Source organism: Triturus cristatus, chromosome 6 (genome assembly GCF_964204655.1).
Source record: "Triturus cristatus chromosome 6, aTriCri1.1, whole genome shotgun sequence".
Lineage (NCBI taxonomy): Eukaryota > Metazoa > Chordata > Amphibia > Caudata > Salamandridae > Triturus > Triturus cristatus.
Window position 1 is genome coordinate 1,786,499,091 of NC_140589.1, and position 15,797 is coordinate 1,786,514,887.

The window sequence follows — 15,797 nt, forward strand, 5'->3', positions numbered from 1 at the left end:
AATAACGTGATTTCACATCGTGTTGATGTGGATGCTGGGGAAAGAAGTTCCTTTGTCTGCTGTCCTATTCTTTCCTTTTTCTGTCTTATTCTTTTAAAGATGATTCAGTGGAAAGCTGGTGATGCCATTCCTATGGAGATTGATGCCGGGGAATGAAGCCCACTTCTCTGGTGTTTTTTTTTACAGATAGTTCAGATTGTCAACAAGTAATTTCAGGTCCTTTAAAAGATAGATGCTGGGAATTAAGTGATGTTACTTCCTCTGTAGATGAAGGGTGAAGAATAAAGACTGCTTCTCTGGCTTATTTCTTTAAAGATGGGTTTGTTGGGAAACTAGTAATGTTACTTCTTGTAGAGCTGGACTTCCCAAATGTATGGTCACACACCTAAAATCCATTCTGCTGTATGTTCAGTTTCTTGGTGCAGAAATGTCAATAGTATCACCCTGATCTTAAAACTTCTCCACTGACTCCCTCTGGAAGCAATTATATATTTCAAAATACTTCATTTAAATCATACAGTGATCAACACTGGTCTGCCATCCACCTGAATAATGAAGTAGAACCAATGGGTGGTCAGTGGATTTCCAGAAACAGAACCAGCTTAGTTTTTGAAATTCCCAAAGACACAACAGTCAAAATATATAAACAAACTTTGTTTTCTGTAGCTCCTAAGCTATGAAACTCTATTGCTGATCAAACTAGACTGAATTCTGATCTCCTGAGCTTCCAAAATGATCTAAAAACTCACTACTACAGTATATCTCTTTTGTGTTGTTCTACCTTGTATCTCTGTACTGTCATTTACCATTTTTGTTACCAGTGTTAGCTGTGCAATGGTCTGCTGCCCTTGTGGCTACTCGGTCAGTGCTGTGGAAATACTTAAAATAATAAAACAGTAAAATTGAAATCTATGATGCCGGACAATTATTATGTTGGTTTGCAGTAGTAGATGAAGACCTGGTCTAGTTTTTTTCTTTTGATGAAATTTGTAATGAATATCAATTCTGTACTGTAGATGTAGTGCAACTCCCTTATTCCACCTTTGTGTTATGTTTATTATGCATTTTTCTGCTTTTCACGCGCATATTATCTTCTGCAGGGGTCCTTTAAACTGGTACCGGCACATTGAGAAGAACTGGAAATGGGGCTGCACTGCGCCTAGCAAGAAGGTAGGTTTATTCTTCTCTCCTCAACACAACAAAAGCAAAATCCCTGCCTACTAGATAGAAAATACGGTATAACTTCGGTATATATTGAAGCGCTAATAAAGTTGCAACTGAGCCTTGTGACTCAAAGACTACTCATACCACTCTGATAATTATTTATCTGAAAAGACATACAGTTTATTCAAAAATATATATTTGTTTTCATCAATATGTTACATGAATGTAGCTAAACAACTTAGGTCATATACATATAGATCAGAAACCAGTCATTTGACAAATATGAATCTTAGTATTCCCATCCTCATTGGGAACCTCCTACTCACACCCCACCACCAACACACCTTCAATCATACTCACAAATCCCATTCATACTACACATCACACCCTTGTTACATACAGACACAGCAATTGAAATCAAATCAGCTTCAAGGACCCAAGATCAACAAAACCAGAGATATCAATTATTTAGCTTTGTATAGATATAGAATGTACGTAGAAAGAAGCCTTAGGAGTTCGGGAAAGGAGACCTTTTCTCCATCCCAAATTCGACAAATAAGAAAGATCTAGCCCTCATTAAGATGGCCTTCCTTGCACGCCAGACCATGGCAAGGGAGGAGAAGGAGCTCCTAAATCCCAGCATACCTCGCTTCATCATGTTAAGGATCACTCCATTTTCGTTTGACCAGGTTTCGGTTTGATCTTTTCCATCTTCTTCTTGCCCATCCCAGGGGTCAGACCAAAGGGCAAAGTCTTTCGTCCTGCGGCTGCGATGGTACATCTCCGCAGGACATGGTTCATTTCACGATATTTTGCCCATTTTATGATACGCCCAGAAAATCCTTTTTAATCCCTATTTTGAAACAGGCCAATTTTAGACAAGTATGGCCCGCTTTTATATTCCTTCAAATGTTGACGGGTGACACTGTTTTTTATGTGTTTAACTTTTTAAAATCCACAATTAGGCTTAGGGCGAGTTGTGATTAACTCGCTTGACCCTTGTCATTATTCCTGACACCATGCACTTTATCTTGCTCCACTAGCCATTTAACTAACAACTTGATTAAGCGCAAGGTCTTACTGCACCATCCGGAGCGTTGTTTAGCAGGTATTTTATGTGGGTTTGTGGAGATTTGGTAAGTAAATATTTTTAAACTGCATATATTTTTATATTTTATATACTATGTTTAAACTGGGTATGTTCCCGTCTGGATTGTATGCATTATATTCTACCTTGTGCTTTTATGGTTTTATCACATGACACCGAATAAAGTTTTTTGATTGATTGATATAGACTATTCATAACATTAATAGTCCAAAGTGCATAGAAGAAAAATACTTCAGTATAAATAACCTACATCAAATAAACATAGTCAGAAGTGTAATATTACATGTTCAGTGAATAATTTTACATACAACACGTGTAATATTCAGATGGTCCTGTTAGCTTTAAAAATTAATTTCCACGGTCTATGGGTCTGTTTCTTGGTAAGTGCCAAGGTTCATTTCGGTGGGAGACCCAATAAGCTTCACACCTTCTACAGGGCCCAAAGGAAATAAAAAACAAACCAAAGGAGACGGGGAGGGAGAGAGTTGCCCAGAGGAAACACTACAGATTGAAAAAGAATCACTAAGATAAGGCTCACACCAAAACCGAACACTACATTTAACAGAAAGAGTGCACTTGGACCCACCGACCAATGGCTGGACAACCCAGGTGCATTGAACAACAAAAAAAGTGCAAAAGTCACCACAAAGTGCATGTTCACAGACAGTGCAATACATCCAATAAAGAGCTACTAGCAGACCAAGAAAAAGAGTGGCAGTAGAAGACAGATGCAGGACCCAAGGTGAAAAATAAGGATCCAGTTGGGCCACGAGGCCCAGCTAAATAAATACTTACACTCAAACCACTGGAATAGCTTGAAATGAATGCAAATACAGAACTTTTAATATAGTGCTCCAGATTATTAAAATAGGGTTTGCAAATGTGCAAGGTGCATATTGCGCTCTGGAAATGTGCCGCTGCAGTTTCTGTATCTTGGTGACCTCAGGATCCATGGACAGTGGAAGAGTCAGATGATGAGCAGAGATTCTGCACTTCCGTTTTTCAATCCTTCCCGCCATCCTTATCAACGCAGAGGATACACACCCGCTGCTTTGATGTCCATTATTGCCATGTGCGCATGGTGACTGAAGCCTACGAGCTTCACCTCCATACTTACAACAACAATGGGAAGAGCATTGGCATGTATGATAACTGAAGGACGCCTCAGTCTGAATGCATGCATTCACATATCCCACCCATGAACTGGCGTTGTAATGTGGGTATTCACCCCACTGCTCATGCATTCACTGAGCGGTGGAATATGGGGTATTGATTTTAGATAGGACATATCTTTCCAGTGCCACAATACCCCTTCCCCGTGGCAATACTGTGCTAGGCGTGTCGCAGGGAATAGGGAGGTACTCCTGGGGCAGAGCAAAGCGCTTCTCTCTGCGAATAGAGAACATGCTGGAATTAGCACCTGCCACACCACTGCCATGCACCCAAGAGCAACATTTGCATAGAAGAAGAATGGCCCTTTGTGCACATTCATCTCATTTTGTGAACACACAAATTCTCTTTGTGAATGCACCTATTGTCCCTTTCTCCCAATCTAACACAGATTGCGAAAATTTATTTGGGAATCCGACAAAATATTTCTCAAGGGCTGCTATCAAATTTCTTTCTTATTTTTTGGGTCTGGTGTGAGTCAAGGCCTTTTGATTTTACTAGAATTGCATGTATGATATGCTTACCTACTGGGGCTTTCAGCCTACCCTCTTCACCCATTAGTTTGTTGTGACACTCGCATTTTTGCTCCAGCCATTGTAGCATAAAGGATGGAGCACTGCGTTAGACCACTTCAGCCATTAGCTATTATCACTGTGAATTACGGCCTTTTTCGCTGAGCCCCACTCTTTTTAATCTCTACGTCACCCCGCTGGCCAAACTGATAAAAACCTTTGGATTCACGCTGGTGTCTTACGCAGACGACATGCAAATCATAGTGTCTATGCACAGCTCATCCGTAGACACGGCGTCCCGATTTAAAAGCTACATAAGTCATGTTGAGAAGTGGATGCAGACGAACTGTCTTAAGCTCAACACTTCAAAAACAGAAGTTATGCTTTTTGGTAATACACCTATTGTTTGGTCAGACAACTGGTGGCCAAGTCACATGGGCCCTCCCCCTACACCAGCTGATAAGGTTAAGTATCTGGGAGTCTTGTTTGATACCAGGCTCTCCTTCGAACCCAAGATCAACCACACTACAGCAACATGCTTCTTCATTCTTAAAATCTTGAAGAAAATACTTCCTTTCATCCCACTTGAGCTCAGGAAAACAGTGGTCACAGCCTTGATTAGTTCAAGACTAGACTACTGCAACGCCCTTCTGACAAGTGCAAGCAAACGCAGTCTAAATAAATTGCAAACTACTCAAAACGCCGCTGCCAAAGTTCTGCCCGGGCTCTCTCGATTCGACTCAGCCTCCAAGGCCCTCGCAGAGTTACATTGGCTGCTGATCGGCCGATGCATCCAATTTAAAGCCCTGTGTAGTGCGTTCAAGGCCATACATGGTAAGGGCCCTCGACAATTATCGCAACTCCTCAGACCCTACATCCCAGCCTGGTCACTTAGATTGTCCAACAGTGGAAACCTCGCCATCCCCAAGATTTTAAAAGCAAAATGGGAAAACAAAGGTTTCTCCCACACCACTACTAAACAGTGGAACTCCCTGCCCACCAGCCTGAAAAATGAACATAACCTGCTCAAATTTAGGAAGCGCTTAAAGACCTGGCTATAGCAGTAACATCATTTAGGAAAGAACTGTCTCCTGGTGTCTCCAGCGCCTAGATACCTCCGGGTCATGTCGCGCTTTATAAACTCTTTATTTCATTATTTCATTTCCCTTGCACAAAGTGTACATCCACACAGAAAGTAGTTCCCTTAAGACTTATTATATGTCTTACAGATAAAGCCCTATCAGTAAAACATATATTAAGGCTAAGCACATACTTTTTCTAGGAATGCTGCTCTGCTGGTAACACAGATGGGAAGAGGCACTGGATGCCAGAAGAATTCTGTTTAGCCCAACATGTGAGAGGGTACTGCAGAAATCATATAATGATTAAACTATTTAATCAGTAGCAATTCTGACACCAGTGAATGCCAATATATATGTGGGCAGTGGCCTACCATAATTTCTTTTGTTTTTTTACAATAGCAGCGTTTTAAACTTTGCCCTTGAAGATGGGTGCAACTAGCACATTTTAGCTTTTTTCCTAATTTTTGAGTTTTTCGGTTTATGTATTTGTCCTATCTTAATTTGTGGGAAACGTTTCCCAGTTTAATTTGGTGGCATGAGAATTCTCCTAATAAAAGTGGATTGCTTGCAGAACTAGTGACAATTTTTCCCCACTATTTGTTTTTTTACCTTTTAAAGCCTCTCAAGTTCATGTGGATTACAAAGTTGAAGAAAAGACTTCAGGAAGTTGCAAGTGATATACGTTTGCAACTACTCAAGCTTCTAGCCTTTACCTACAGCTTTTAGTTACTTTCTACCCCAAGTGGCTAATTATGAGTTCCTTTTGAATTTCAATGACCTGCCCGCTTTAGAATTATGAGATTTGCGGCCACATCTCTGATAGCAGCCAAAATCTCCAGGTGAAAATCTGGGGCAAAATGTGAAATTATCCAGGGAATTGGACCTGGAATTACCAGTTCTCCTAGTAAATCCTGGTTTCTTTGGGGATCCTCAGGCTTCCACCTGTAATATCTTTCAAGTCGGCCCCATGGAGTTACCAGTACCTCCATTATCAGGGATGGGGAGGGAGGAGTTAATGTGGCCACTTCTGGAGACCACATAATGAGACCCTCTGGGAGTTTCTTAAAAAAAAGTGTCTGTAGTGGAAATTCTAATTGAGACCATGTGCCACTGTGAGCCAGAGCCTGTCTTTCATAGGTTCATGAGAAGAATTTACGCACCAGCATTTTGGGTCCAGCGCTGGAGAAGCAACTTCTTTCAATTTCTTTAGTATTGGTACCACATAGTTACTACCAAAGATATGATTAATGCTCTATATAGAAAAGAAATTACAGGCCAAATGTTCTTCAGTGTCCTTGCTTGCAAGAATACTTATCCTGATAGTCTTCATTTAAGGAGTAGGAAGTATTGGCAGCATCACGTAGCTACATCATTCTTCCCAGCAAGATTTTAAACAGTTTCCAGTCATCATAGGGAATCTGTACTTGACCAGGAAACCACCCAATGTCAGCCTACTGGATTCAAGGCCATCCTGCATGGGTGTTGTGCGTGTAATTTCGTCAATGGACTGGACAATGGATTAGACCTTTTCACTTTGGACGCCCAGCATTGAAAATCTTGTGTTGAACAAATCAACATTACTCTCAGTGCATTGACTCAACCATGGCTGTGTAAACCTTTACCTGAACACTCAGTCTAAGAACAGCCAAAAGGGATTCCTTTGAGCCGGATAAAAGCATTAAAGGACTATGGTTAAAATATTATCAGTGCTCTAAGGCCACAGCGCGTTTCATACTAGGCATAATATGTCAAGGCTTGAAGTCCCTTGCAGCCTCATACATAATGGAGTCACCTACTTTGGCCGTCACTTGATCTCATTGTACAGGCAAATTAAATGTACCAATTTGTTTCCTTTTCTATAAATTAAATTATTTGTATGCCTCTGCACCGACAATTTCTTCCGTAGTAATACCTGTTATGACATCTGAATTGGTCACTTTTTTGTAGCCTTATTGATTCATTTTATTGAATTTCCCATTGAAGCCACTTTTGTGTACTAATGGACTTTAATCTGCAAAGCTTCTTAAAGAAAGCTGGAAACCCAGATCTGCTCTTTGACCTGAAACATGATGACTGCCTTTTCATTTTCTATCTATAATGAAAAATGCACTCTGGAGTAGGTTTCATTGCCAGTTTGAAAGGGCACTCTGGATTATGCCCCATTGCCAACTGGACAATGCACTCTGGAGCGTGCCCCATTGCCAGTTGGGCAGTGCACTCTGGAATGTGTATTGAATATGCTCCATCCCCATTCAGGGTTCTTGTTTGCCATTCACCTCACTCCCCATTAATTTATATGATCTTTGTTCTGTGATTCATCCGTGAGCCATTGACTGTGTTTATGTGTTCTGTACAGCCATTCACACGTTAGCAATCAGTATTTTTATAAAGATCATTCTCTGGTGCTTCATTTTTATATTGTTATATAACGTTCTCTGGTTAACAGAACAGCTCTGCTCTCTAATATTGTTTGACGTATGAGGGTGACCGAGGAGTGGGGAGATGCCGTAGAGTATGCTTGTCTGTAACTGGGCATCAGAATCTGTGAGGGATCACAATACACAGGCTTCATTTGGGCCTATGAGGCTGTACCTGGGCTTTTGAGGCAATGTTGTCTCATTTGGGGTTTAAATCTAGTGATACTCTTTTGTGTCATTTTATTGTGATGAAGAGACACATGATTATAATCTCTGTGATGTGATGTCCTAAGGATCAACTGCATATATTAAAACTGTTAGACCATTAGAGACAACGGGGTCTTCTCATACCACACTTATCCAAACAGTTACCCAATAAACACAAACCTTATTGCCCACCTCCATCGGTCAGTTGTCCCAACAGCCACTGACCCATAAAGGTCAACACATTGAAAGAAGAGGCAGCAAAAGAGTATAGTAAATTCCCTCCAGTATAAAGTCCAGTACTTCAGTAATGCTTCAAATACTCTGGTCTTGGGGGAAAAAAATCCTTTATTATTATTGATCAAGTTCTTCGTAGTGAAAACAGGACACCAGCCAGGGTGTTTCACACTACCATCGAACTGCTTTTTGAGGGCTGGGAATCAAAATGACACAAATAACTAAAAAAATAATATTAATATACATGTTTAAAATTACAAAAGAGGATATGAACAGCAGTGTCCAATTTGTTATATCCCAAGGTAAGGGATCCAATGAGATGGTTTAAAGAACATAAGTAGCCAATCAGAACCTGGACAGGTATGATTTGATTTCAAATCAGAAATGTACATAATGCAAGAGACATACATTTAGTACATTTCAAAAGCAATTCATATTATGGATGTGGGAAGACAACCCATCAGTGGTTAATCCTCATATTCCAGCTCTTAACTAAATCTTTATATGAACAAGTTGCATTAAAAGTGTGAGTAGCCTACCTAGTTCCACAGTACTCACACTGAGTGTCCAGTCATGAGAATAGAAATCATTTCTCCTCATTTTTCTAGAGAAAGCAAGATTTAAAAATATTAGTTATTAAGATGGTGACTAAGATCAGTTTGGCTAAAAGATAAGAAAAAACATAGTCAGTGTCTTTCCTACAAAATGAAAATTTGCGTCACACTATATGCAGTTGTTGTTCTGTTGCTTGAGTGGGTGGGCGCAGCATGCAAATGTCTATCTGCATAAGGTGTATTGTCACAGACAGCGTTGTCTGATAAGCTGAAGGAAACCGAGATTTCATCAGAGCCATCCTCGTCTAAGATCCTAATGTTTCAGCCCCTGTCATGGGTCTCAGTGAGGATGGCGCTGAGGCTTCTGTGCCTATAAGAGTGCTGCATCTTGTTCAACGATCATGCCAGATGATCTGTGCGAGCAATGCAGTGGGACCTAGGTCTCAGAGGGACCAGGACCAAGGGAACCTATCGAATTCCATCCAGATGTTGAAGAGGACTGCCAAAGATCTGCCATGGTGGCTACTCAACCGCAACTGGACCAGTGGCAGACTCTCTTCCTTCTCATCAACCTGTTGGAATTGCAGGTAATTTGTGTGGTGATGAAGGCTTTCCCGCTTACCATCAAAGAGGGATGGGTGCAAGTTCTCACAAACAATGCCATGTGGTAGTGCATGTGGTAGTGCAACTAGCAGGGTAGATTGGGATCCAGAGTCCTGTGCCAGGAGGCTCTGCACCTCTAGAGCTGGCTGGACTATCGGGCAATTTCCCTGGTGGTACACCACTTGAAGGGATCTTTAAATGGCAAACTTGGTTAGTTACTCTAGTGGATCACAAATGGCACTTGTATCTTGAGGTGGCACAGGGAACCTTCCAACAGTGGGGAGAACCCTGGCTAGATCTGTTCGCCACTGACAAGAATGTCTAATGTCAATGCTTTTGCACACTTGAGTTCCCCATAAAGTTGGGTCTCTGAGACTCATTCCACATAAGGTGGAGCATAGGACTCCTATATGACTTCCTGTTGCTGTTACTTCTACTTCCCTGAGTTTTGAAGAACATCTGGTACGACCAGGCCCCAGTAATCGTAATGGTGCTGGTTGGGCCAGGAGAGAAGAATTCAGAGCGTCTGGGCCTCCGATTAGGCTGCTGCAAGAGGATCTCCTGTCGCAGCAGCAGGACAGAGTCTTGCATCCGAGCCTGAGCAATCTGCTCTTCCATGTGTGGAGCTGAGCAGCGGCAGTTGAGTTATTTTGATCTCCCTCCTGAGGTCATTGATTTCCTCCTGGCGGCTAGGCTAAATTGCCCGAAATCTATATATGCAGGGTGTTGGGACAAGTTTGTGGTGTGGTGCCCAGCAGGTAAACCCACTGCAGGTATAGCTGTCAAATGTTTTGTTGTTTGCTTTGCTTTTGAACCAACAAGGCCTTGCTTAGGCACAGTTAAAGGTTATCTGTCAGCTATTTTAGCCTCTTTATGTTTGGCAGATCAAATCACTGGTTGCATCATGTTTTCTAAAATGTTTGCAGCATATGTTTCCACCAAGACCCTTTGTAATACCACAGTGGAACTTAAATCTAGGCCCCACCTTTTCAATCTATACCCCTTTTAAACCGATGCACAGTTGTTCTTTGTGTCTATTCACCTTGATAATGGTCTTCCTGGTGGTGACAACATATGCAAGCCAGGTGATTGACATTCAGAGCCTCTTGGTGTAGCCTCCTTATACCACCTTTTTCCCCAGTCAAACTAGTGCTAAGGGCTCGAATGGCGTTTCTGCCAAAAGTGAATACAAATTTTCATGTCAGCCAAGCCATCGCTCTTCTGACGTTCTTTGCTCCAACCAACCCCTCGAAAGAGGAAGAAAGACTCCATTGTTTGGACCTGAAGAGTGTTTAGGTTTTACCTTGATTGTACACAGGAGCATCGGGTGGATGGTTGTAAAGAAGGGAAGGCGGTACAGAAATGCACCATCTGGTGATAGGTCATTTTTTGCATCAAGATCAGCCATTGGCTAAGAAGCTGTCTCCAGAAGGCATGTGGGCTCCCTCCACCAAGTCCAAGGCCACTACCACTCTGTTTGCACGCAGAGTGCCTGTCCTGGCTAATTGTCAGGAGGTGACATGTTCACGAAGCAATAGTGTCTCAACAGTCCGGTCCATCGTGATGAGCATTTTGCCCACTTGGTCCTGCAGGTTTAGCTTAAACCATTCCACAGACCCATCACCTTTGGTGGTACTGCTTTGGGATCTGCTCACAAGGTGAGGAATCTGTGGTTAGAAGTATTCATCAGAAGATTACATTACTTACATTCTGTAATGCTCTTTCCAGCTATTCTGTCTAACCACAGATTCCTCACCACCCTCCTGCCTACCTGGTCTGTTTTGTATGGTGTCTTCCATCTACACAGATCCAAATTTAGAAATCTGTACACTGGTTTTTCAATTGGTCAGCTGGCTCTGCATCTGAGGACTGAAAAATGAAAGAAACTGATGTCAACTCTCTTGAGTGTTGCTTATATGCAGCTCCCTTTGTCACTTCCGGAGCACAGTGGCATTGACGCAGACTCACACAGTGCCTGCAGTCGGTGCGCAGAAGCACTGCTTTGATTTTTCTGGATCCAGACTAGTGTCTGGGGATATTCTCAGGGTGAGGTATGTGCAGTTAGATGGAGTATCCACCAGAAAGAGTTACCTAAGGTAAGTAACTTGTTCAACCTGTCCTAATGAAGTTTGTTAAAAAGGCAAAAATGGAATAAAGACATTTTGTAAAGATATACAAAAACAAGAAGTGTCCAATATGGTGATCAAACATGTTGGTGGTTTGTCCGGAGAAACGATTTTACCTTCAGACTTAACAACATTTCTGAAGGAAAGATGTCTTTAACTGGGCGAACGGTGTGTGTGACCCTGGCTCTGGAAGGCTCAGATACAATGTGCAGGATTCAACTCTCCTCAAACATCTCTGGTAAGCAGAGTCGCATTTGATGAGCATATTTGGTGTATTCTTACTGTCCGTCGTACATGAAGGACATCTCTGACATAGCTACCCATGGCATTCGATGGTGCCTATCCTCTGAGTTGATCGTCCAGCATATGATTGTGGGTGCCATTCATGTCACATGACATGTCGAACCTCATCCCTGTCATCGTACAGATATGCCAGGCATATGATGACAGTCAGTTCATCAGTACTTGCTTCCTTGGGATGAAGTTTTATAACCACAGATTCAAGCATCACCAGCCTGCATTGCATCTAGATCAAACCACTCCAGATATTAGAAACCACTACACTAGTGAAATTAATTCACTTGAGGTGGGGTTGCCGAAAACGTGGATTGATGATAAAGTTGTGATATGTGTTCACAAATGTAAATGTGCTTATTTTTTATTTGTTTTTGAAGAATTAAAATAAACTAAAACTCTAATGATTTGGTAATTATGTTTAATATAATATGGTTCGGATGAATAGTTAACACTAGAGTAAGGGATACATATTTCATTTTAGGGTGAAGCGTTGAGGTTATGATTAGGGTAATGGTTGGGCAAAGTTTCGGGTTAGGATGAGGGATACGATCGGAGCAGTGTTAGAGGTAAGAGTTAGGGTAAGAGGGTTTATGGTGAGGACTAGAGAATTTATTGAGTTGGGTTTAGGGCTGGAGCTAGGGTTATGGTAAGTTATGGTGTAATGATTAGGGTTACAGAAGGCAGTAGGGTTAGTGTAAGAGAAAAGAGGTGGGGCTGGTGTCAGAAAGGAAAGGCTATAGCCAAATAAATATTTAAATCAAGGGTTAAATTGCGGTCAAGGGGAACAGGAGATACATTTGATGTTTTGTATCTGTACAATTTTGTATTTATGAATGAAATACATATAAGACACACAATCTTTACTATACCACTACCTGCACAGGTCATCTTTTCGGAAAACAGATTTTTTGTATGTCACTGTTTTTACATATAACCCTCAGGAGGCATATCTTGATGAGCCAAAAAACGTGATCACTAACATGAGATATTTGTTTTTCACTTGTATATTATTTTACTGTTTTCATCCTATTTGTTTAATAGTCGCACACAGAGATTTATGTGCAGGTTTGTCTGCAAATCCTAAAACATGCATTGACATTTTGTAAATCACCTTAAGGCTGCATAAAATAGATTGTCTGACATAATCTTGAAAGAAGACAACACAAGAAGTAAAAGAAAGAAGATCTTTAAAATGGGGATAATTTCCAGGTATGGATTTAATATTCGTGATGTGTTTTCCTAAACCCCATCCTAGATCATGGCCCCAGCTCTGATGGTCACAGCAGGCAAGGACATAGTTCTCGTTCCAAAGATGACTACTGGAATGGAAAAGTGGGTGAGTCAAAGCCGTATTCTAATCCAAAGCACATTAGCGTGCTGTGTGTGAATCATCCATCTTAAAAAGCAGTTTCCATATTCCAAAATCGTGTTGCTATTCACAGGCTCAGTGAGCTATTTTAAATTTTCGAGAAATGTTAACTCTTGTGCAGTTACTAAGAGTGACTAGAATTGATCTCTACAGAGTGAGCCATTGACTAGAGAGCTTATTTTCATTTTTGTAAGACTACAGATTGAAAGTATGCGCATCAGTAGAAAAACCAGTCTGGCAAATAGAGTCCTCTGAAATATCTTGCAGTATTTTAAGGTAAGTATTAGGAGTCCAGTTTATTATAAATGTGAAAATCGTGTGGACCATAGGCCACTTTTGTATGTATTGGAGAGTTGTACGAAGAGACCATCCAGCAGGTATAGGTACTAGACAACATATTTTATAACACATTGGCATGTATAGCTGTCCTCCTGAGATTAGTTTAAGTGTAGGTTTCCTCTCTACTACAGTATGGAGGCAAATGCTGTGCCTTCTTTGCTTTGGTAAACTTTACTACCAGAAACATAGAAAACACCTGACCATTTCAATTCAGAAAAAGTTTAAAACATCTGTCTTTGGGTTTGACTTTGACCTTTTATGCATCTTTTGCAGTGTTTGGTTTTCCTTGATGGCTATGAGCACTATAGTATGTAAATAGAATTGGAAAAGTGTGAGAAACTCTTTGAGCCTTATTCAGAGTTTGGCAGTGCCTATATAGGATATAACGCACTGGTAAAAATATGTGTTACCTTTGAGACGGAGTAACCTGTCCACCAAACTCTAAATCAGGCTCTTTGTGTTGTTCAATAACATAAAAACCAGGGGGCAGGGAGAGTTTTGGTCCAACACATGTCCTGCCTAACTGGACTTGTATTCAGCTAACAATAAGTCTGAAGTTCTGCCATGAAAAAAGGCGCTCCCAAAAGAGACAGCGGGGGTCTGGGACCAACGAATCATCAAGGAGCAGCTCAAATCAGGAGCACAAGCCCGCACCCACCAATCTTCATCATCGTGCTGTGTTGTTACTCATTGGGCTGGTGCTGCGATGCCCAACGGTCCCCACAGTGGGGCACTATGCGAGAGATTCTAGTTATATCGCCTGTTGGACAAGAGTGTGCCCAACAATCCCTTCAGGTAGAGATTCAAGGAGAGTTATAGACACTCTGTATACTGGTCTAAAAACTGAAATTTTAAATGATCTAGAAGTCCCTACTGGATCTATTTTATTAGTGGGGCCTTTGTTAATGGGATATATATAATAAATAATGAATCATCAGAACATCTATGATTCCAATATCCCTTTATTTTGTCGACATGTTTCATGCCTGTTCTTTTCAAAGAGGATCAACTGCACTGCTTCAGGACCTTATATTACCTAATCTACTCTGGCAGGCAAAGCTATATCAATGTTAAAGAGACCTACCATGTACACAGTATTACATGTGATATGGTTAGTGTACCTGAACTCCACCTTTATTCTGGATGTGTCCCTTGTGTATGCTTTGGTGACCCTAATCAGTATAGCGGTGGACCGATAGGCTCAAAGCACTGACTACTGGATGGTGAAGTGAACAGGGGGTATCCTTACATCCCGCCACTCCCAAGGGGCTCTTCTGCCTTAGGATTAAGGTAATCAATTCATACACCTATATAATTGAATGGAAAGTGCCTATTGAAGTTCAGGACTACAATTTTGTTAAGAAATGTAGACTAGTGCTGGCACCAGGGTGCTGGTCAAGATGTGCATGATTATCCAAACTTAGGAGCGCTGATAAGTCAATCTGCTCATTCCTGGTTTCATCTTCTATCATGTCTGCTGGTGGGGAGAAAGCTTCCCTAGAAAGGCAGTGGCTGTACAGGTGTGTGTGTGTGTGTGCGTGCGTGCGTGTGTGTGTGCAAAAGCAAAATTGCAAGGTTACATGTCACATGAGGGGCAACTATACAGATGAACCTTGCTTCCAACAGGCAGATTCGGTCCCCAACTGCAAGTCTGTAGCCAGAGAACTACTAGATGTACAGCCAGAAATAGCACAACTGTGACTTTAACTGGTAAAACCGTCTCATGATTCCATCAGCCAATAGGTGCCCCGCATTCACAATTACATGACAAAGATAACCATTGCAGAATCTGGGAATTTGTAGGTAAATGAAACATCCAATATGGGAGGAGGGTGCAGCAATGGGCTGTAGACTGGACAAAGTAGTACAAGCACTCAAACTGAGAGAGGTACAAAGAGAGAGTATGCAACTGGACCCATCAAAGCATTGCACCTGCCGATCCATGTCACAGTACTGTAGGACCGAAGGAGGGTTATACCCCAGGTTACTGAGGGTATCTTCTTTAGTCCACCCTAACGTCAAGTCTCCCGCGTATCACTGGAAGGATAGCGATATTGGACCTGAGTAAAGAGAACAAGCCCACTGGCTCCTGCAAGTGATCGGTGACCGGGGCAATAGCACCAATGGTAACCTAGAACTAAAGTGGTGATTTGGAGGTTGAGGATGGATGAGCAGAGACAGGACTGCTGAGAGACTGGAATTACAAGGGACAGGATCTGTACCAGGGAAGGGGGGTCACTGATTATCTCAGAGGGGGCCCACTTCACATTAAGGTTGGGTGCAGCGACCTGTAGACAACCTCTTGTGATCTATCCATGCATCAGGAGATAAGAAGAGAGAATGTAGGGCAGGAGAACTTTCCCATGGCCACAGAGCTCTGTGTATCTAGCCGAACAATCTATTAGGACTGCTGCCCCATCCACGTTAGGGCCATGGTGGTTGCATGAAATGGAGAAAAGTTGATTAACAAGCTTTAATGCATGGGAATAAAAAAAACTAAAATTGCTGAGGCAAAGTTATTGGTCAGTAGGACTGGTCTCAGATCAAGTAAAGAGCCATAGAAGGGGCCTGTGGGTTGGGGCCAATGCCAGTTTTGACCTCACACAAGAACAATT

At 41.7% G+C, this 15,797-nt stretch overlaps 1 protein-coding gene across 1 annotated transcript in view; it reads left to right on the forward strand.

Annotated features, from left to right (window-relative positions):
- The window catches only part of EPHX2 (epoxide hydrolase 2), a 574,957-nt gene that overhangs the window by 482,624 nt on the left and 76,536 nt on the right, over window positions 1-15,797 (forward strand). Inside the window, exons 16-17 of the mRNA XM_085613110.1 lie at window positions 1,101-1,170; window positions 12,730-12,810. Coding sequence (XP_085469236.1) covers window positions 1,101-1,170; window positions 12,730-12,810 — 151 coding nt within the window. The remainder of the gene's footprint in view (window positions 1-1,100; window positions 1,171-12,729; window positions 12,811-15,797) is intronic.